The sequence below is a fragment of the Rana temporaria genome, chromosome 11, assembly GCF_905171775.1.
Source record: "Rana temporaria chromosome 11, aRanTem1.1, whole genome shotgun sequence".
Classification (NCBI taxonomy): Eukaryota; Metazoa; Chordata; class Amphibia; order Anura; family Ranidae; genus Rana; species Rana temporaria.
The window spans coordinates 131,836,710-131,858,869 of NC_053499.1; the positions used below are offsets into that span (position 1 = coordinate 131,836,710).

The following is a 22,160-nucleotide window of genomic DNA, read 5'->3' on the forward strand; positions in this document are numbered from 1 at the left end:
TTTTACACATTCCTGAAAAGATCATTGGTGTCACTGGAACCCCTAATGCCGCGTACACACGATAAAAAAGAGTGAATACACTGCGCTGCCAATTATACGGTAATGGTAGCTGCTGACACGGCTTGTTCAAATAAGCAAAATAACAAAGGAATACATAAGTGTAGCGCTTAAAATGATATGGTGAATATCAAAATACCATATGGTGTGTGATGAAATAAAACACATAAATCATTAATAAATGTGAAACACAAAACAAATTATATGTGAGTCCATTAAAGTGAAGGGAACGGTGCCAACCTGGCAAAACGTCTATTGCACCTAATGTGATATCAAATGAAATGTGAAGTCCAATAAGATGATTGGATATATATAGCGAAAATCGTCGTCATCAACAAATCCTTCAGGTGAATGGAAAAAAAGTTTGTGACTTAATAACGTGACAGTCCCACCACCGATAAAAGTGCAGGCTTACCGGAACTGATTGACCACTGATGGCGTATGCCAAAAGAGATCGATCAAGGCTTTGTGTGACAGATGTCAAGGCAATCTTTGGCAGGAAGCGTGAGCCCAGTAGGTTGCAGTATCTATGGATGGAGTAGGTCCCCAGGAACAAGCCGGAAGCTGTGTTGGTGCTGGACTTCCAAGGCCAATATACTCAGTGTAATAGTAATGCGTGAAGAAAAGAAAAAAGAAGGGGGGTGGCCACATAGCGTAACTCCGTATGATAAAAAATATGTATTTATTCACAGCTGACAAACTTACATTTGGCTGGAAGAAAAAGAGCTCTTGCATGTAAATAGGGCGACAGTGGAGTCCTCCCATTCCATTCACCTGAAGGATTTGTTGATGACGACGATTTTCGCTATATATATCCAATCATCTTATTGGACTTCACATTTCATTTGATATCACATTAGGTGCAATAGACGTTTTGCCAGGTTGGCACCGTTCCCTTCACTTTAATGGACTCACATATAATTTGTTTTGTGTTTCACATTTATTAATGATTTATGTGTTTTATTTCATCACACACCATATGGTATTTTGATATTCACCATATCATTTTAAGCGCTACACTTATGTATTCCCGCGTACACACGATAATTTTTCAGGTTGTAAAAAAACGAAGTTTTTCAGGCTCTAGAAAAAAAACGAAGTTTTTTTGAAGATGAAGTTGAAAAAACAACGTTTTTTTTCAACTTCATCATTAAAACGGCCTTGCCTACACACGATCGTGAAAAAAAAATGCTCTAGCAAAGCGCGGTGACGTACAACACGTAGGACGGCACTATAAAGGGGAAGTTCCATGCAGATGACGCCACCCTTTTGGGGCTGCTTTAGCTGATTTTGTGTTAGTAAAAGACGATTTGCGCTTTTCTGTCTGTTACAGCGTGATGAATGTGCTTACTCCATTACGAACGCTAGTTTTACCAGAACGAGCGCTCCCGTCTCATAACTTGCTTCTGAGCATGCGCGGATTTTCCACTTCGTTAAAGCCCACACACGATAATTTTTTACAACCCAAAAAACGACATAGTTTAAAACGTCGTGAAAAAATAGAGCATGTTCGGAAAAAAAATTGGACGTTTTTCAAAACCCGAAAAATGCTCTGAAGCCCACACACGATCGTTTTAAATTACATTTTTAAAAAACTTCTTTTTTTACAACCCGAAAAATGATCGTGTGTACGCGGCATAACAACCTATGTGGAGGAACATGTTTTCAAGGACTAAAAATCCAAACATATGTGAACTCATCCTTGGTCTTCACCTTGAGAGAAGGACCCAGTGAGGTTTGAAAACATTGGCTTTCTTTTCCATTTAAATATATATATTCCTAGGACCTTTGTTGTCCTTTTGCATTTTAAACTTAAAGCGGAGGTTCACCCTAAAAACATGTATATAACATTACATTCTGCATACTTCCAACATTTACAGTATGCTGTTTGTTTTTGTTTTTTTTGCTGTACATACCGTATTATTGCTATTTTCCACCCGGCTTCCGGGTACACACTCCCGCGGGAGTAGGCGTTCCTATGCAGAGGCGCAGTGTCATGTGGGACTTCGTCCAGATGATTGACATCTTGAGAAAAACTTCCCCTCGGCGGAAAAGGCATGTCACGAGTTTCCGAAGATAGCCGAACTGCAAGTCGGCTCTATACGGCGCCTGCGCACCGACTAGGCGCTGTATAGAGCCAACTCGCAGTTCGGCTACTTTCGGAAACTCGTGACGCGCCTTATCCGCCGAGGGGAATAATACGGTATGTACAGCAAAAAACAAACAGCATACTGTAAATGTTGGAAGTATGCAGAATGTAATGTTATATACATGTTTTTAGGGTGAACCTCCGCTTTAACAAATGTGGTTTCGTTGGCTACTTATCTATTGAATACTAACTGCTAAACAGACAGAAAATAACAAATCAATGTTATAAAGGTCACGGGCAAGAGGACGCCAGGATCTCCTTGCTGACATTATCCCACATTACATAACTATCACATTGCTATATAATAATTAGCACTGCAATTCTATACTGATATGAAAATATGACCCTGTGGCCAATCCCTCACCTCGATAGCTGAAGAAGCCCTTTGCCTTCTTTTCTTCTGTGGCAGGAATGAACGTCCCTACTATGTAGTTTACAAACGAGATCATGATGACAATGAAAAAAAGTACCTGTGCCTGGAGAATAAGAACATGGAAATAAATCATACTAAGGAGAAAGTGTGTGAAGTGATAGTATTATTACACATTATTTCTTTGCAGGATGACAAGCAAACTAAAAGAAAACTGGTGACACTGATATTACGAGATGAAGACCGTTATGTCACATTAGTAGCTGCCATTTCAGCATACAGTGCCATGAAAAAGTATTCATACCCCTTGAAATTCTCCACATTTTGTCTTACAACCAAAAACGTAAATGTATTTTATTGGGATTTTATGTGATAAACCAACACAAAGTGGCACATAATTGTGAAGTGGAAGGAAAATGATAAACGATTTTCAAAATGTTTTAATAATTAATATCTGAGTCAATACTTTGTAGAACCGCCTTTCACTGCAATTAAAGCTGCAAGTATTTTTGGGGACGTCTCTACCAGCTTTGCACATCTAGAAAGGGACATTTTGCCCATTCTTCTTTGAAAAATAGCTTAAGCTCTGTCAGATTGGAAGGAAAGCATTTATGAACAGCAATTCTTGACACAGATTCTGAATTGGATTTAGGTCTGGACTTTGATTGGCCCATTCTAACACATGAATATTCTTTGATCTAAACCATTCCATTGTAGCTCTGGCTGTATGTTTAGGGTATTTTTCCTGCTGGAAGGTGAACCTCCGCCCCAGTCACTCTAACAGGTTTTCTTCTAAGATTGCCCTGTATTTTGCTCCATCCATCTTCCCATCAACTCTCACTAGCTTCCCTGTCCCTGCTGAAGAAAAGCATCCACACAACATAATGATGCCACCACCATGTTTCACAGTGGGGATGGTGTGTTCAGGGTGATGTGCAGTTGATGTGCAGTTTTCTGCCACACATAGTGTTTTGCTTTTAGGCCAAAAAGTTCAATTGTGGTCTCATGTGACCAGAGCAGCTTCTTCCACATGTTTGCTGTGTCTCTCTCATGGCTTCTCGCAAACTGCAAACAGGACTTCTTATGTCTTTCTTTCAACAATGGCTTTCTTCTTGCCACTCTTCCATTAAGGCCAGATTTGTAAAGTGCACAACTAATAGTTGTCCTGTGGACAGATTCTCCCACCTGTGCTGTGGATCTCTGCAGCTCCTCCAGAGTTACCATGGGCCTCTTGGCTGCTTGTCTGGATAATGTTCTCCTTACCCAGCCTGTCAGTTTAGGTGGGCGGCCATGTCTTTGTAGGCAGACAAACTAGCAAAGGTGCCAGTTTCTACCTCGCCAGCATTTCTTGCCTCGCTGATCCACTGCCCTACCATAAAAGTCTCAAATTCGATCATTATCCCTAGGATAAGCTAGCACTGGTTTGTCTGCACATTGCTCCTACTCTCTTTATTGCCCAAACATAACTCCTAGCTTCACCAGAGTATTTTAGGACAGAAAATGGACATAATGTACATTCAGCCATTCCAAGACAAATTAAGACAAAATAAGCCCTTGAGCATTGTTTTTAATGCGTTTTACCTGTGTGGAAACACAGGTCAGTAGATTTCAATTAACTTTAATGGAGAGGTGTAGAAGACAGTTCAGAGGTCGGTTTGACCTTCCTGCCTTTTTTTTTTTTTTTTTTTGCATTAGTTTCTATTGAAGTGTGTTTGGTAGGGATGAGCTTCGCGTTCGACTCGAACATCCTATGTTCGACGAAATACGAACGTTACGGGCCGTTCCCGTCAAATTCGAGTGGCGTGTCACGGCCCATAATTCACTGCGGCATTGCAGTGCATTGCTGGCTGATGATTGGCCAAGCATGCACTATGACCCGCATGCTCGGCCAATCACAGCTTGCAAAAAACGGAGAGCCATAATTGGCCAAAGCCATCTGACCAATGGTTGCAGGAAAGAAATTTGCACAGTGTATGGCCGACTTAAAGCGGAGCTCCACCCTATTTAAAGACATTGGCTTAATCAAAAAAACAGAGAAGAATGCAGAACGGAATGGAACTTTTTTTTTTTTTTTAGTCAGTACTTTTGTTAGCAGCAGCTGTCACACGGCTTCCTGTCTCTCCTTTGCGGGTTTTCTTCAGGCAGAGCGTCATATCCTGCAGAGGTTTCCTCGGAGTTATCGCTGGATTTCCATAAAGCGCGACGCTGGCTTGTCACATCAGGCTCCCCGTCACAGATTGACCTGGAAGTGACGTTTTGTCGCCACCATCTTGCTACTCCCGACACTCATGCACAGTAATGATAGAGTGAGAAGGGTCAAGCGGTGTAGCAAGATGGCGACGATGGGACGTCACTACCAGAGCAATCTGTTATAGGAGAGCCGAATGTGACGCCCATTTAGATGGAAACCCGGAAGTCGACGTGCTTGTGGGCTTCACATTGCCCAAAAGCAAAATTGAAACGGTGCTGCAATAATAATATAACTTATAATTTCAAACGAAATCGGATAGTGGACGACTTTGAACAACAGAAGCGTGAGTCCTCTGTTTATACGCAATAAATAATTTAATGACCCCCCCCCAAAAAAAAACGAATTGCCGCGGGAGATCCGCTTTAAGGTCTCGTCTGACTGAAGGATAAAGTGTCAGTAGCATCAATGTGTGTTTTGTTTAGCTGTCTTCTGAATAAACCATATTAGATATCAATGTCATTGATATATTTTATTTCTAGTTATATAAATTGGAGCACCTATGCTTTGCTTTACTGTTGAATAAATATAATGCTACTGTTAAAACAAGTATTTGCAAGACACCTGCCGACAATCATACAGAAAAAAATGCTATAGATTTGCTTTATATTCATTAACATTGCATCATTTTTTATTACCTTTGCCTCCCACTCCATACCAGCCAGAGAGATTCCTAGAAGTGCCACAACAGTAATGATGCCAACGATTCGGATGTCATTAGTTGGGTCCACAATGGTTGCATCATAATCCTGTAATGGGGAAATTTTGAGCATTATGTACAACTGAAGTACTACTTGTATATTATCATTTCTTTCAGACTCATTGCCTTACCTGCAACAGATCTCGCACAGTCTCCGCAAAGCCAACTGTGTGCATGGCAACAGCCACAGCGTTTGCAAAGGCAAATATCAGGCCAATAGATCCTCCTAACTCAGGTCCCAGGCTTCTAGAGATAAGGAAATAGGTGCCACCTAAATTGTATAAAATATATTTAAAGTTGAAAATAGTATTCTGACATTTTACTAAAATCTGAGTCCCCCCCCCACTTGTACTTATTTGTTGCAGGGGTTAAAAAGAACTAAAGAGAAACTCATGACAATTAACCTGCATCAATGAAATCATGGTAAACAGAACAATTGGGTGGGTACATGATACATCTAATAAAAAAAAGCAGAACACCAAAAGAAAGTCTTTTTTTTTGCAAGGGTAGAGGGGTGAAGAAATCCAGGAAGACCCCAAAAAGCGGTTTAGAGAAAAAAAATGTTTCCTTTTAAAATGATGGAGGAAATTAAGAATCAACAGAAAATAAAGGAAGGAAATCCAAAGGGCTGTAAGATTACAAAGCAGAAAATTCCTTTTTGCTCCAAGATGGAGTTTCTCTCCTCCTGTCATCCTCATTTTACTGCCTATCTTCATGTTAGAAAATTCCTCATTGCTATTAGTTTTGCCAAAACCAAATTCTGACATGCAACAGCAGCACAAGAAGCAATGACAGATCGCCTGGGGAACTAATAAAAGCCCCAATTTAACTCTCAGATCAAATAAATACATCCTAGGTGCACTAAAACAAAAAATGGGTTTCAAACAGCTCATGATCCTTGCTGATTGGAAAGCTCCAGCTCTGATTAAACAGAGGTTAGACCTCTGCAGAAAGACCAATGGGCCAGATTCACGTAGAATCGCGGCTGCGTAACGTATCCTAGATACGTTACACCGCCGCAATTTTTCATCGCAAGTGCCTGATTCACCAAGCACTTGCGATGAAAACTACGCCCGCGGCCTCCGGCACAAGGCGGGCCAATTTAAATGGGCGTGTGCCATTTAAATTAGGCGCGCTCCCGCGCCGGACCTACTGCGCATGCTCCTTTTCCTAACTCCCGCCGTGCTTTGCGCTGTGACGTCATTTTTTTGAACGGCGACGCGCGTAGCGTACTTCTGTATTCCCAGACGGCTTACGCAAACGACGTTGATTTTTAAATTTTGACGCAGGAACGACGGCCATACTTTAGACAGCAATACACTTGCTGACTAAAGTTAAGGCACCAAAAAAAAAGTGTAACTTTGCGACGGGAAACTAGACTAGCGGCGACGTAGCGAACGTGAAAAACCGTTGTGGATCCGCCGTAACTCCTAATTTGCATACCTGACGCTGGTTTACGACGCAAACTCCCCCCAGCGGCGGCCGCGGTACTGCATCCTAAGATCCGACAGTGTAAAACAATTACACCTGTCGGATCTTCTGGCTATCTATGCGTAACTGATTCTATGAATCAGTCGCATAGATAGAAACAGAAATACGACGGCGTATCAGGAGAAACGCCGTCGTATCTCATTTGTGAATCTGGCCCAATGTTGCCATGCAGAGACCAAACGTCCTTCTCTACAGCATGCTGGCAGGGGACAAACTTTGTTACTCAGGCTGTGTGTTGCTTTCAAATAATAATAAATAAAAAAAACTGCAAGACTTTGTTGACTTGTTGTATTTAACTGATTTAAACTAAAATTTTGTTTAGGCTTTAAATTGTGGGTCTTCAAATGTAAGTTTTAAGTGTATTTAAGCCCTGTACTTGCTGTGTAAACAATGGTGTAATGACCGTGCCTTATTTGTAAGATATAACTTATTGGCTGTATTCTCTTTTCTTTTTTTGTGCTATGGCAAGTTGTACTGCTTAAAATACTACTGGCTGTATCATTTATGTCTACTTTCAAGTGCAATTTTTAATACATTTTGGCCCAGGATCTCGTAGATGGGCGTAAAACTGCGGCGGCGTAACGTATGTCATTTACGTTACGCCGCCGCAAGTTTTACAGGCAAGTGCTTTATTCACAAAGAACTTGCCTGTAAAGTTGCGGCGGCGTAGAGTAAATCCCCCGGCGCAAGCCCGCCTAATTCAAATGAGCCGGGTAGGGGGCGTAGAGCATTTAAATTAGGCGCGTTCCCGCGCCGAACGTACTGCGCATGCGCCGTCCCTAAAACTTCCCGATGTGCATTGCGCTAAATGACGTCGCAAGGACGTCATTGGTTTCGACGTGAACGTAAATGGCGTCCAGCCCCATTCACGGACGACTTACGCAAACAACGTAAATTTTGAAATTTCGACGCGGGAACGACGGCCATACTTAACATTGGTTGCCCCTCATATAGCAGGGGCAACTTTACGTGTCGCAAATCTAACGTAAACGTCGTAACTTCACTGCGTCGACCGCGCATACGTTCGGGAATTTGCGTATTTTGCTAATTTGCATACTCGACAGGGAAAACGACGGAGGCGACACCTAGCGGTGGTTTTGTGGTCCCCCTGTCAGAACACAATAGCTCAGCGGGGAGATCCCTGTACTAACATTGCAAAGTTAATACTATGCGAAACTTGCTGGGTTGAAAAAAAAAAAAAAAAAAACTGAAAGTGTGTACCTAGTTTAAAAATACTGCCTGGATTGCATTCTCTATAAACACAGCTCAAGTTACCTGATTTGACTTTTCCATTGGTGGAAATAGCAGAGATCGACAATCCTGTGATACTGGTGACCGTCACAGACATGAGGATAATCAGCCAAGTTAGCGCTATAGGGGGATTTAAAAGAGCATTAATGTATGTATAAGAAATGTGAACACAAAATATTGAACATATACTGACCTATCCCAGCCTGAGCGGTGATCCAGGGTAGACGAAGGTACAAAATCACTCCCCAGATATTCAACATGCAACGGATCTGGGCAGGTAATATAGACAACAGTGATTAACCTCCACATTCTTAAAAAACAGCCTACTACTAATCCAATTCTACTAAATTACTTATTTTCTTAAAATTACTTTTTCATTAATTTTGGGCAAAATCACACATGACTATGGCTGAACTGGATAGACTTTTTTGTCTTTTTTTTAACCTGACTAACTATGTAACATGACATATATGATGCAGTCTGTCACCAGCATTAATACAGCAGTCTTTTTTTCTGAGTCTCAACTACAACATAGTTTTATTATATGTTGATCCTGCCAGTATATTTATTATTTTTCCACTTCTTTTAACAGGGGGAACCTATGGACAAGCAGTGTTGAATAGATGTTCTATGGTAAGTTAGTCCTCAGACCTCTGCAATTACCTCACTCTCCCAACTAATTTGGATGTTTTAACTCTGATTTGACAGGTGGGTTGTTGGACCTCTGAATCTACAGAGGGCAACAGTTCCCTTCTACAGCTTGCTAGCAGAGACAGGAGTTTGTACGTCTTCTTTACCACTTTACGCCTGCAGGGGGCGCACACGCTCTGCTGGCAGGCTGCTTCTGCTGTGATTCTTCACAGCAGAAGCTGATCTGCAGGTGCCTGGCACTCGATGTCCTCTGGCAACCGCGTGGCACCCCCAAACACACCTCCAAGGTGACCACTGCCTTGCTAAAGAAGCTGAGGGTAAAGGTGATGGACTGGCCAAGCATGTCTCCAGACCTAAACCCTATTGAGCATCTGTGGGGCATCCTCAAACGGAAGGTGGACAAGCGCAAGGTCTCCCACATCCACAGCTCTGTGATATACTCATGGAGGACTGGAAGAGGACTGCAGTGGCAACCTGTGAAGCTCTGGTGAACTCCATGCCCAAGAGGGTTAAGGCAGTGCTGGAAAATAATGGTCGCCACACAAAATATTGTCTGCAACTGCCACTTTCCACTGCCTGTGCCACCGCCATCCTCCAGACTGGCTATGCACCCATCCCAGACTAGACTGCTGCATCCTCTCAGGCGTGCCTCCCAGTCCTCCCGACGGTGTAAACACTCACCAGCCCTCTTGGCTGCCTCTGTGGATCTCCTGGAGACTTGCCTGGCATTGTTCTCCCGCTGTCCTCTATTGATCCTCCTGTGCCCCCTGTCCAGGACACCTTCACGTTTTCTTAGAGGGCCCCATCTGCACCCAAGCCCAGGCCCAAGGTGACCCCCCCACCAGACTGGGGAACTCCCTCTAAGGCCCTGACAGCCTAACACTCCATCTCCATCTTCCACACGATCAACTCCTCCCCAACTGGGCTAACCCTTGGTATTTAAGCAGGCCTGCTCCTTGCCAATCCAAGTTGGGGATTGGTCAGGACTCCCTAGAACATCCCAGAAGGATCCACCCCCCTCTCCACCTCTCTTTCCAGAAAGCACCAGAACATTCTAGAAAGAAGTGGGAGGTCCTAGCGACACCACCTGTGAGTCACCCAGCACTACTCTGAGCCACTCCCAACCCAGATCACCAGAAATGTACCTGCTCTCAAAAAAACGACATCACTATTCTAGCACATTAGAGGGTGCTAGAAATGGCTGCCTGACATGCCACAATGGACCAAAAACTTCTCCTACATCAAGTTTCACTAGCACAGTGCACAACCACAGTGCACCACCACAGTGCACAGTATACTTTACCAAGCTTTGCAGTGCACTGAAATGCAGAAGCGTTGAAAAGGCACAGCAGCGCAATGAAACCGCAACACAACAATGCTTGTAATGTACTGTTTTGTAGTGGTGAGAATGGGCCCTAAAGGAAGTAGAAAAATAATGGATTTACCAGCAGGATCAACAGGTGATAAAACTATTATGGTGGATTTTTTTCACTTTGGCCATAGTTTTACTTCAGGCTCACAGCACGTGATGTTGTTTTAGGAATTAAGGGCCAGATTCAGAGACAATTACGTTACTCCGCGGCGGCGTAACGTATCCCATTTACATTACACCGCCGCAGGTTTACAGCATAAGTGCCTGATTCACAAAGCTCTTACCTGTAAACTTGCGGCGGTGTAACGTAAATGCGCTCGGCGCAAGCCCGCCGAACGTTCTGCGCATTGCTCCGTTAGGAAATTTCCCGAAGTGCATTGTGCGAAATTACGGCGCCCCAAAGTTTTTTTTTAAATGTGACGTGCGTTACGGCGTTTCGTATTCCCGGACGTCTTACGCAAAAAAAAAAAAAAACGAAATTCGACGCGGGAACGACGGCCATACTTTAACATGGCTGATCTAAAGATAAGCCATGTTAAAGCAGGTGTAACTTTGCGATGGTTAAAAACGACTAGCGACGACGTACGGGATTGCGACGAACGCGCGGATCTTCGTGGATCGCCGTAACTAGTCATTTGCATATTCTACGCCGACCGCAATGGAATCGCCACCTAGCGGCCGGCCTAGAATTGCATCCTAAGATCCGACGGTGTAAGTCAATTACACCTGTTGGATCTTATGGCTATCTATGCGTAACTGATTCTATGAATCAGCCGCATAGTTAGGACGGGCAGATCACAGAGATACGACGGAGTATCAGGAGATACGTCGTCGTATCTCTTCTGTGAATCTGGCCCTAAGTATTTTTTTTATCTCATTGAAGCATGTGATTTCCTTATTAAAAGGCAGAGAGGATAAATCTACCAGTATATGCAAACACACATACAGCTACCATGTCAGCAAGTCCTCTTTAATCAACTACTGTCCCAAATGGGTTGGCGCATGCCCAGATAAATACCCAACTCACCCATTTAGACAGCAAAATACAGATTACAGTATAATAGCAGATGGCTCAGCAAAGGGTGGCTGTATAAATATGCAGCAATGCAATTTATCTTTTTTATGAAGCCTCACAATCATAACAGCACATACCTATGTGTACCATGGCTCCATCTTTCTGTGGCCTCAGTATACTGTAATTAATTGTGCGACTAATTTACACTTACCATGACTCCTTTAATCCACCCAAATCTGACTGGTTCTCCTGGTGGCTTCTCCACCACATTCTCAGCCTCGCCATCTGGAGATTCTGCACCCACTTCATACACTGGAGGCCGCAGGTGATCCTCCTAAAGAAACACAGCGAGGAAATAATATCAGTAAATGGCTTAATAAGTGTTACCTTAGCCTATAGACATTAGAGTTTTGTAATTTTATACCACTTGTTTTATCAGGTTTGGGTTTCAACTGAAAGGACTATGGGCCAAATCCACAAAGATCCAGCGTAACTTATTTTTTTCCATTTAAGTTACACTGCCTTAAAATTTCTACCTAAGTGCCCGATCCACAAAGCACTTACCTAGAAATTTTGGGCTGTGTAACTTAAATTCCGCCGGCGCAAGGCGTTCCTATTTTCATGGGGGCGATTCCCATTTAAATTAGGCGCGCTCCCGCGCCGGCCGTACTGCGCATGCTCGTGACGTCATTTTCCCGACGTGCATAGCGCGAAATTACGTTACGCCAAGCTTTGTGGATTGCGACGGGTCAATAAAGTTGCGTCGGGAAAAAAAAAATTAAAAATTAAAAAAAAATCGCGTCGTTGGACAGAAAGGTCTGCTTTTAAATGGTGTACTAACTTTACACCTTGTAAAAGCAGCCCTAATTTTGCGTATGCAAACTAAAACTTACGGAGAAAAACGAAGCTGAAAAGCTTTGTGGATCTCCGTAAGTGCTAATTTGCATACCCGAGGCGGCATTTCGACGCGAAATGCCCCCAGCGGCGGATGCGGTACTGCATCCTAAGATCCGACAGTGTAATTCAATTACACATGTCGGATCTTCGTCCTAACTATGGGAAACTGATTCTGTGGATCAGTTCCATAGTTAGGACCAGGGATACAATGGAGTAACAGCAGTTACTCCGTCGTATCTCTTTTGAGGATTTGGCCCTATGTGTGGTAACAATCCTCAGAAGACACCCTCAGCTAATGGGTTCTTGGAGATGGAAAAAATATATATATTGCTACCAATGACAGGAGAATAAGCGGGGAGAGTCTGTATTACATTACATATACACCTAAAGACTTAAAAGACTTAAGGACGGGTGCGACAGAAGCTGGACAAACATTAGACTTCTGTTGAAGGGGCATAATCAAAAAAGGTCGGCCAACCAGTGTGTTCTGGTGGGGGGCATCCCCCTGTCAGAACACAATAGCTCAGCGGGGAGATTGTCGTACTAACATTGGACTGTTAGGACAGTATCTCCTCCCGAGCTCTTCAGTTTTTCTTTTGTTCAGCCTGCTGGGTTGAAGTGATATTGTGTACCAGGCTTCAAAAGAGGAGCCTTACTTCTCCTTTAGATGACAGGCGTTCAGTTCTGCACTCCTGTAACCCATTTTTAGCTGCTAAAGCCCACTGCCAGCTGACGCCACTCATTCAGTCCAGGCTTTGGAAAGATCCTGACTTTAGGTTGGGATTCACCCAGATGCCTGGACTGGCAGCTCAGCCTGAGCCAGAAGTTCCCACCCTCTGCACAGCCTGGCACTCCAGTGAGCACTATAGGGCTATAGAGTTGAGAGACGCTGACTGTCAGTCATGGGCTCTCTGGACACTAAAGAATGATGCCTTGTACACACGACCGATTTTCCCGACGGGAAAACTGCCATGAGAGCTTTTTGGCCAGGAATCCCGGCCGTGTGTATGCTCCATCGCAGTTTTCCCGACGAAAAAACTGCCGGAAGAAAAAAGAGAACATGTCTCCTTTTTCCCGCCGGGATTCCCGGCGGTTTTTAAGCCGGCAGTTTTCCTATGGGGAAAAGACTGCAGTGGAGCATACACACGGCCGTGTTTACCGATAAAAGCTCTCACGGCAGTTTTCCTGTCGGGAATCCTGGTCGTGTGTAGAGCAGGTTCCCTCGGTAGAGCAGGTTCCCTCGTGTGTAGAGCAGGTTCCCTCGGTAGAGCAGGTTCCCTCGTGTGTAGAGCAGGTTCCCTCGGTTTTCCCAGCCGACTTTTTACCGCCGGGAAAACCGATCGGGTGTACAAGGCATGAGAATTGAGTGATCAGTGGTCTTTAATCTTAAAAAGCAGTGGGAAACAGATGTAGCATCGAACCAATGCTGCATCCACCTAGGTGAGTATAATATTTTTTTTAAAGAACCCCGCACTTCTCTCAAGAAAACTTGGATCAACAGATAATAAAACAATAACAAATAAATAAAACAGGGGAGAAAAAACACTGCAATGTTAATGCTGGTGACAGTCTGCATTATATGAGTTCTTTTATATTTTGCTTTTTTAGTTCCACTTTAAAGGGAAGAGGGAGCCCCAGAGCACACAGAGGACACTTTAATCCAAAATATATGCTTAGGAGTTTAGGCGCAACAAAGTTATCGATTCCTAGAAAAGTTTAAATATAATTTGTTCTCAGAGAATACATGCAAGTACTCCCACCTTCTGAGTCACTCCTTGTCTTTGCCCCCTACGCACATCCTAGCACCGCCTCTTTGTTCCATGCCCTGTACTAAAAAAATGGCAACCACCCCATCCTATTACTGGCCTTTGTAACAAGGTGCACATGGCAGGGCAATGCACATTGTAAATGAACAAAAGATTTCCCAGTACACTTACTAGCCAGCCTGCAAAACAACCAATGTGTCCCTGTATAACAGTTTGCGTTAAAAACAGAGGGCTAGATCCAGAAAGATCAGCGGATCTTTCTGCTGGCGTAACGTATCTCATTTACGTTACGCCGCCGCAAGTTTTTCAGGCAAGTTTTGTATTCACAAAGCACTTGCCTGTAAAGTTGCGGCGGCGTAGCGTAAATTACCCGGCGGAATTCAAATTCGGGGGGTAGGGGGCGTGTATCATTTAAATGATGCGCGTCCCCGCGCCGAACAAACTGCGCATGCGCCGGCCGCGACTGAATCCCAGTGCGCATGCTCCAAATGACGTCGGCAAATTGTCATGCTTTCAACGTGAACGTAAATTACGTCCAGCCCTATTCGCGAACGACTTGCGCAAACGACGTAAAAAATTCAAATTTCGTCGCGGGAATGACGCCCATACTTAACATTGGCTGCGCCTCATAGACCCAGGGGTAACTATATGCCAGAAAAAGCCGAACGCAAACGGCGTAAAAAAAAAAACGCCGGGCGGTCGTTCGTTTCTGAATCGGCGTAACTCCTCATTTGCATATTCCTTGCGTAATAATACGGAAGCGCCACCTAGCGGCCAGCCTGGAATTGCAGCCTAAGACACTTACACGTGTCGGATCTTAAGGATATCTATGCGTAACCTGATTCTATGAATCAGGCGCATAGATACGACCGTCGGAACTCAGAGATACGACGGCGTATCAGGAGATACGCTGTCGTATCTCTTTCTGAATCTGGCCCAGAGGGTTTTGTTTGCACACATTTGCAAATACACGCATAAGCAGCATGTCAAGGGAACTCTGAAAATACTGCAGTCCTAACTCTAAAATTAGGGTTAGGGGGGGTTAGGGCTTAAGGGTTAGGGTTCTCATTGAAGAATAAGGCTAGGACTCAAGAATTGGAACAGGGACCTCTCCCAGAGGTCAAAGGTCAGAAGGCGGGTTCCCCGACTTGTTCATTCCCTGACTTAGTTGGGGTAGGCGGTACACTTTGGTGGGTGTGGGTCAGCTAAACACCGTGACCTTTGACCTCTGGGAACCCACCCTTTGACCTCTGGGGGAGGTCCCTGTTCTAATTCCTGAGTCCTAGCCTTATTCTTCAATGGGAAACCCTAACCCTAAAAAATTTCCAGAGCCTCCATAGTAGTACATATATCAATGGATAGGTAAAGTGTAACTAAACCCACAACCATAAAATCAGTTTGTATATGCAGGAAAGCATGCTTGTTATACTCACTGTGGAACCTAAGGATTTAGTCCTCTGCATTGTGATAAAAGGCTGTTTGATCCTGTCTTCTCTGATCATCCCCTTCTTTCACTGTCCCCTAATAATTTCCTGATAACACAGAGCCTATGCTCAGTTTGGTGTGTATTGCTAGAGAGTTTTTTTTCTGGGGACAGTGCATGTGATCAGCACAGGGCCACACAGAGAGTCAGGGGTCTTGCGATCTCATAGGACAGTCAGAGGAGAATGAAAACTACTCCTACAAGCTTTAACTATTGCTTAGCTGGACATTGATAGAAGTCACAAGACTGCTATATACTGCTGATGAGAAAGGGTATTTAGCAGTTTATATTTGCTAAAATAATTGCATCTCCATGTTCTTTATAATGTGGGAGACCAGATATAGTGAATGCACTAAGTTATGTCTTAAAAAAACGTAATACATTTTTAATTTTTTTTTAAAAAAGGCAGGTGTGCCCGGAGGGATCTCACCCCTTGTTTAATAGATTGGGGTGGTTGTCATTTTTTTTTCAGTTGGTCGTATTGGGTGCAGGGACATACTGGATGCCTTTACTGCCATTGTGCTCTTGCTGAGCATCAAGTGCATCCCCGTGCTTTAAAGGAGGGGTAGGCGCCCTCCAGACACACATTTAATATTTAATACAGTGCATCCGGAAAGTATTCACAGCGCTTCACTTTTTCCACATTTTGTTATGTTACAGCCTTATTCCAAAATAGATTAAATTCATTATTTTCCTCAAAATTCTGAAACAAGTTTGTTTGAAATCTTTGCAAATTTATTAAAAATAAAAAAATACCATGTACATAGGTATTCACGGCCTTTGCCATGACACTAAAAATTTAGCTCGGGTGCATCCTGTTTCCACTGATCATCCTTGAAATTTTTCTGCAACTTGATTGGAGTCCACCTGTTCTGAATTCAGTTGATTGGACATGATTTGGAAAGGCACACCCTGTCTATATAAGGTCCCACAGTTAACAGTGCATGTCAGAGCACAAACCAAGCCATGAAGTCCAAAGAATTGTCTGTAGACCTCAGAGACAGGAAAGTATCGAGGCACAGATCGGGGGAAGGGTACAGAAAAATATTCCGGCAGCATTGAATGTCCAAATGAGCGCAGTGACCTCTATCATCCGTAAATGGAAAAAGTTTGGAACCACCAGGACTCTTCCTAGAGTGGGCCGCCCAGCCAAACTGAGTGTTCGGGGAGAAAGGCCTTAGTCAGGGAGGTGACTAAGAACCCGATGGTCACTTTGACAGAGCTCCAGCGTTTCTCTGTGGAGAGAGGAGAAACTTCCAGAAGAACAGCCATCTCTGCAGCACTCCACCAATCAGGCCTGTATGGTAGAGTGGCCAGATGGAAGCCACTCCTCAGTAAAAGGCACATGATAGCCCACCTGGAGTTTGCCAAAGGGGGCCTGAAGGACTCTCATACCATGACAAAAAAATCTCTGGTCTGATGAAACAAAGATTGAACTCTTTGGCCTGAATGGCAAGTGTCATGTCTGGAGGAAACCAGGTACTGCTCATCACCTGGCCAATACCATCCCTACAGTGAAGCATGGTGGTGGCAGCATCATGCTGTGGGGATGTTTTTCAGTAGCAGGAACTGGGAAACTAGTCAGGATCGAGGGAAAGATGAATGCAGCAATGTACAGAGACATCCTTGATTAAAACCTGCTCCAGAGCACTCTGGACCTCAGACTGGGGGAAGGTTCATCTTCCTACAGGACAACGACCCTAAGCACACAGCCAAGATAACAAAGGAGTGGCTACGGGAAAACTCCCTGAATGTCCTTGAGTGGCCCAGCCAGAGCACAGACTTGAACCCGATTGAACATCTCTGGAGAGATCTGAAAATGGCTGTGCACCAACGCACCCCATCCAACCTGAGGTCCTGCAATGAAGAATGGGAGAAACTGCCCAAAAATAGGTGTGCCAAGCTTGTAGCATCATACTCAGAAATACTTGAGGCTGTAATTGGTGTCAAAGCTGCTTCAACAAAGTATCGAGCAAAGGCTGTGAATACTTATGTACATTTTTTTTTTTTTTTTTTTTTTTTTATAAATGTGCAAAGATTTAAAAAAAAACTTCTTTCACATTGTCATTACGGGGTATTGTTTGAGGAAAAGAATGAATTTAATCCATTTTGGAATAAGGCTGTAACATAACAAAATGTGGAAAAAGTGAAGCGCTGTGAATACTTTCCAGATGCACTATATATGAAAACTTGGGAAATTAAACTTAGTTGAAATGCAATGTAAAAACACCATTACCAATTACTAAACAGTGCTTTTTTTCAATTAAGCAACCTAAATTAAGGGAAAATGCAATCTGCATAATTTATACTCTGTCCCTACAGTGCCTAGTTTATTCTCCAAAACATCAGATGAATATTTCTTTGGACTAAACTTTAACAATCTAAAAAAACTCATACTGTAGAAATGTTATGATGGTCATTTGTGTTGTCATCCAAAAATCCTTTGTATTGCAGATTTCCTGATTTCTGACATTAGTAGACCATGATGACACTTGTAGGGCTAGATTCAGGTACATTTGCGGCGGTCTAACGTATCCCATTTACGTTACACCGACGCAAGTTTTAAGCGCAAGTGCTTGATTCACAAAGCACTTGCCTGTAAACTTGCGGCAGCGTAGTGTAAATGCGTCCGGCACAAGCACGCCTAATTCAAATGGGGCGTGTATCATTTAAATTAGGCACGTTCCCGCGCCGAACGTACTGCGCATGCTCCGTTTTGAAATTTCCCGCCGTGCTTTGCACGAAATGACATCGCACCGACGCAATCTTTTGAACGGCGACGGACGACTTACGCAAAAAAAAAATATTTTTTAATTCGACGCGGGAACGACGGCCATACTTTAACATGGGCAGTCTAAATATAAGCCATGAAATAGCAGCCGAAACTATCCGCCGGGAAAAGCCGACTAGCGACGACGTAAGAGAATGCGACGAACGCGCGTACCTTCGTGGATCGCCGTAAACAGCTAATTAGCATACCCGATGCAGAAAACGATGCGAACTCCACCCAGCGGGCGCCAAAGTATTACACCTACGATCCGAAGGCGTACGAAGCCGTACGTACGCCTGTCGGATCGAAGCCTAAAGCTGTCGTATCTTGGTTTGAGAATTCAAACTAAAGATACGACGCTGCAAATTTGAAAATACGCCGGAGTATCAGTAGTTACGCCGGCATATTTCTACTGTGAATCTGGCCCGTAGTCTTTATCAAACCTTTGCAACTGGTGACAACACAGGAGCACAAATGGAAGATGGGGACACAGTGCTCTCACTAGGTATTATTTTACTCAAAGTTTCAGATTTAAAAAAATTGAAAATTATATTTGATATCACATTAGCATGTTAAGGATTACATAGGATTTTAGATAATTTGGTTTACATTTACTTTTTAGAAATGCTTTGAGGTTGGTAGAGACAGCTGACCATGATTATATATGAATACCTTTAGGTCCATACATGATAAAATATGATGTGTATATAAAACAATAAACTGGTCTTCAGTATCTTACCTTTAGGATAGAGTGAAGGTCTTCTAAAGTAGGCCTGATCTTCTTCACTATCCCAGTAACTTCAGTATTAGCGTAATGGTCATAGCTTGGAACAGCATCAATAGTATTGTATCCAAAGGTCCTCATGTAGAAGGTGTTGGAATGGGTGAGATTATTTGGATTAAACGTGTCATAGGTTGACTCTGGCGGCCCATATTGAGATTTCGTTGTCTCTTCGGTTCTGATGAGTGAGCGGATGGTGAATCTTCCACTGGATGGAGGATTGTCCACTGGGGTTTCATCTCTGCTCTCAGCCATCTCACCCCAAGACTGGGTTTGTGGTAACCTATCTAATTAAATTCAGAGAAGGGGGTTTTATACCGAGGAAAACCAGCAGGAACCAAACCTGTAAATCACTAACCGAAATGTCACATAGTAAACTGCTGAGAATATCACAGCCTAGGGCCAGAAAAAATGGCTCCAGATAGATGTTCTGATTGGAAGGATGATAAGAAGCTACATAGTAACTAACACATAAAATAACCTATACACCTAACCTCTGCTTCAACAGTTCTTTTCTGTCCCTTGATTAAAGTTCACCCGGGCTGACATTTTTGTCTTGTTACCGTTGGCAGAAAAAAATCACAGACAGGCTTCCTATATATCTTGCAGAGATCTGCTGATTTTCGACAATTAAGCCGTGTACACACGATCGGTTTGTCCGATGAAAACAGACTGATGGACTGTTCATCGGACAAACTGATCGTGTGTGGGCCCCATCGGTGTTAAAAAATAGAACATGTTTTAAACTTTTCCTATAGATAAAAAAACGATAGAAAAATACAATCGTCTGTGTGGAACTGCATCAGAAAAAAATCCACGCATGCTCAGAATCAAGTCGACGCATGCTCGGAAGCATTGAACTTCATTTTTTTCGGCTCGTCGTAGTTTTGTACGTCACCGTGTTTTGGCACGGTCGGAATTTAGTCTGATAGGGCCAGATCCACAGCCAGGCGGCGCAGCGGAACGTAACCTATTTAGGTTACACCGCCGCAAATTTTCGGGCAAAGTGCCCGATCCACAAAGCACTTACCTTGAAATTTGCGGCGGTGTATCCTAAATCAGTCCGGCGCAAGGTGGGCCAATTCAAATGGGGCGAGTCCCATTTAAATTAGGCGCGCTCCCGCGCCGGACGTACTGCGCATGCTCCCGACGCTATTTTCCCGACGTGCTTTGCGTTACGTTGAGTTTTGTGAATCGCGACGGGTAAAAAAGAGATGCAGCGAAAAAAAAAAAATTGACAGCGACGCGGGAAAGACGGGTATACTTTTACATGGTGTACTAAGTTTACACTTTGTAAAAGCAGCCCTATCATTGCGACGGCAAACTAACACTTACGGCGACTTAACGAATGGAAAAAGCTTTGTGGATCTCCGTAAGTGTTAATTTGCATACCCGACTGGATTACGACGAGAAATGCCCCCAGCGGCGGCCGCGGTACTGCATCCTAAGATCCGACAGTGTAAGTCCATTACACCTGTCGGATCTTAGGACTAGCTATGCGCAACTGATTCTATGAATCAGCCGCATAGTTAGAAACAGGGATACGACGGCGTATCAGCAGATACGCCGTCGTATCCCTTTTGTGGATCTGTCCCATAGTGTGTATGCAAGACTGATGAAAGTCAGCTTCATCGGATATCCGACGAAAAAATCCATCGGATTAGATTCCATCAGATATCCGATCGCGTGTACAGGGCTAAAGACTCGATTGCTGCTCCAGAAGAAATAAAAATCTCCATTTCAGCAAAAGGGAGAAATGGAACCTAGAGAAGGGAGATCTCACCAACTAGGGTCCTTAAAGCGGAGTTCCACCCACTTTTGAAACGTGGTCTTAAACTAAAGACCATCCCTCCATGTGTAGGCTCCATCGGACATTTGCTGTCATAATTTCTGACAAGAAAAATTTGAGAGCTGGTTCTCAAATTTTCAGACAGCAAAAGTTCTTGTCGGAAATTACGATCATCTGTATGCAATTCCGACGCACAAAAATCTTACACATGCTCGGAATCATTGAACTTCGTTTTTCTCGGCTCGTCATAGTGTTGTACGCCACCGCGTTCTTGACATTCGGAAATTCCGACAACATTTGTGTGACCAGGTGTATGCAAGTCAAGTTTGAGTCAAAATTCAGTCGGAAAAAAATCCACGGTTTTGTTGTCGGAATTTCCGATCATGTGTACGTGGCATTAGCCTTCGTTCACACAACACAGGTTTAAAATTTTCTGCTCGTTCAGCTAAACTCGCAATTTTTCAAACCCACATTTCAGTGCGAGTTCGGAGGCGATTTGAAAGACATCTGTGCAGGTTTCATGCACAGATTGTCTATTGAGTTGCCAAAAGTAGTGCAGGAACTACGTTTGGAAATGGGTGCGGCGCCGCAAAGTCGTTGTCGCACAGATTTGGACGGTGCTGTTGCCAGCAATAGGCTACGATTTGACATGTCAAATTGCGCCGATGTGAATGGGAGCAATAACAATTGCTAAATTGTCTGTAAAGCCTCGTACACACGACCGAGTTTCTCGGCAAAAAACAGCAAGAAACTTGCTGGGAGATATTTTTTTGCCGAGGAAACCGGTCGTGTGTACATTTTCGTCGAGGAAACTGTTGAGAAACTCGACGAGCCAAAAAGAGAGCAAGTTCTCTATTTCCTCGACGGGAATGGAGAAACTTGCCTTGTCGAGTTCCTCGACAGCCTAACAAGGAACTCGACGAGGAAAACAATGTGTTTCGCCCGTCGAGTTTCTCGGTCGTGTGTACAAGGCTTAAGAGGCAGTAGGAGGTTTTAACGGCTGAGCTGAAATAACCTTACCTTAAATCCAGCATGGACATTGTCAACCTCCAGACGCCACACAATCCTGGGAAACCATCATGTCAGGTACATTTCAAGATAGAGGTCATCTGTTATGTGAACATATCCTGAAGATATTTCCTGTCTGTTTGGTGTGCCGGAGCCTGAAAGTGACAATGACCATCAGTCCACAAACAGAATTAATCATATGGGCTTGCATATCTTTCCTGTACTCCATCTACCTGCGCTGTTCCTTAGTAAAACAAAGCACGTCTATAATGCTTGAGCCATTGCTCTGTCATTATAGTAACAAACCTGCAATTTTTTTAAATTCTATATAATTTACAAAGAATAAGCTATTTGACGAGCAT

General features: G+C 43.6%; 1 protein-coding gene across 1 annotated transcript in view; it reads right to left on the reverse strand.

Annotated features, from left to right (window-relative positions):
* The window catches only part of SLC12A3 (solute carrier family 12 member 3), a 73,956-nt gene extending 52,047 nt beyond the window's left edge, over positions 1-21,909 (reverse strand). The window contains exons 1-8 of the mRNA XM_040329171.1: positions 21,811-21,909; positions 18,960-19,288; positions 11,516-11,638; positions 8,460-8,535; positions 8,291-8,386; positions 5,656-5,795; positions 5,463-5,573; positions 2,571-2,682 (exon numbers count right to left, since the gene is read on the reverse strand). Of these exons, the coding sequence (XP_040185105.1) occupies positions 2,571-2,682; positions 5,463-5,573; positions 5,656-5,795; positions 8,291-8,386; positions 8,460-8,535; positions 11,516-11,638; positions 18,960-19,256 (955 nt within the window). The 5' untranslated portion in view covers positions 19,257-19,288; positions 21,811-21,909. The remainder of the gene's footprint in view (positions 1-2,570; positions 2,683-5,462; positions 5,574-5,655; positions 5,796-8,290; positions 8,387-8,459; positions 8,536-11,515; positions 11,639-18,959; positions 19,289-21,810) is intronic.
* Between the last annotated feature and the right edge of the window lie 251 nt (positions 21,910-22,160).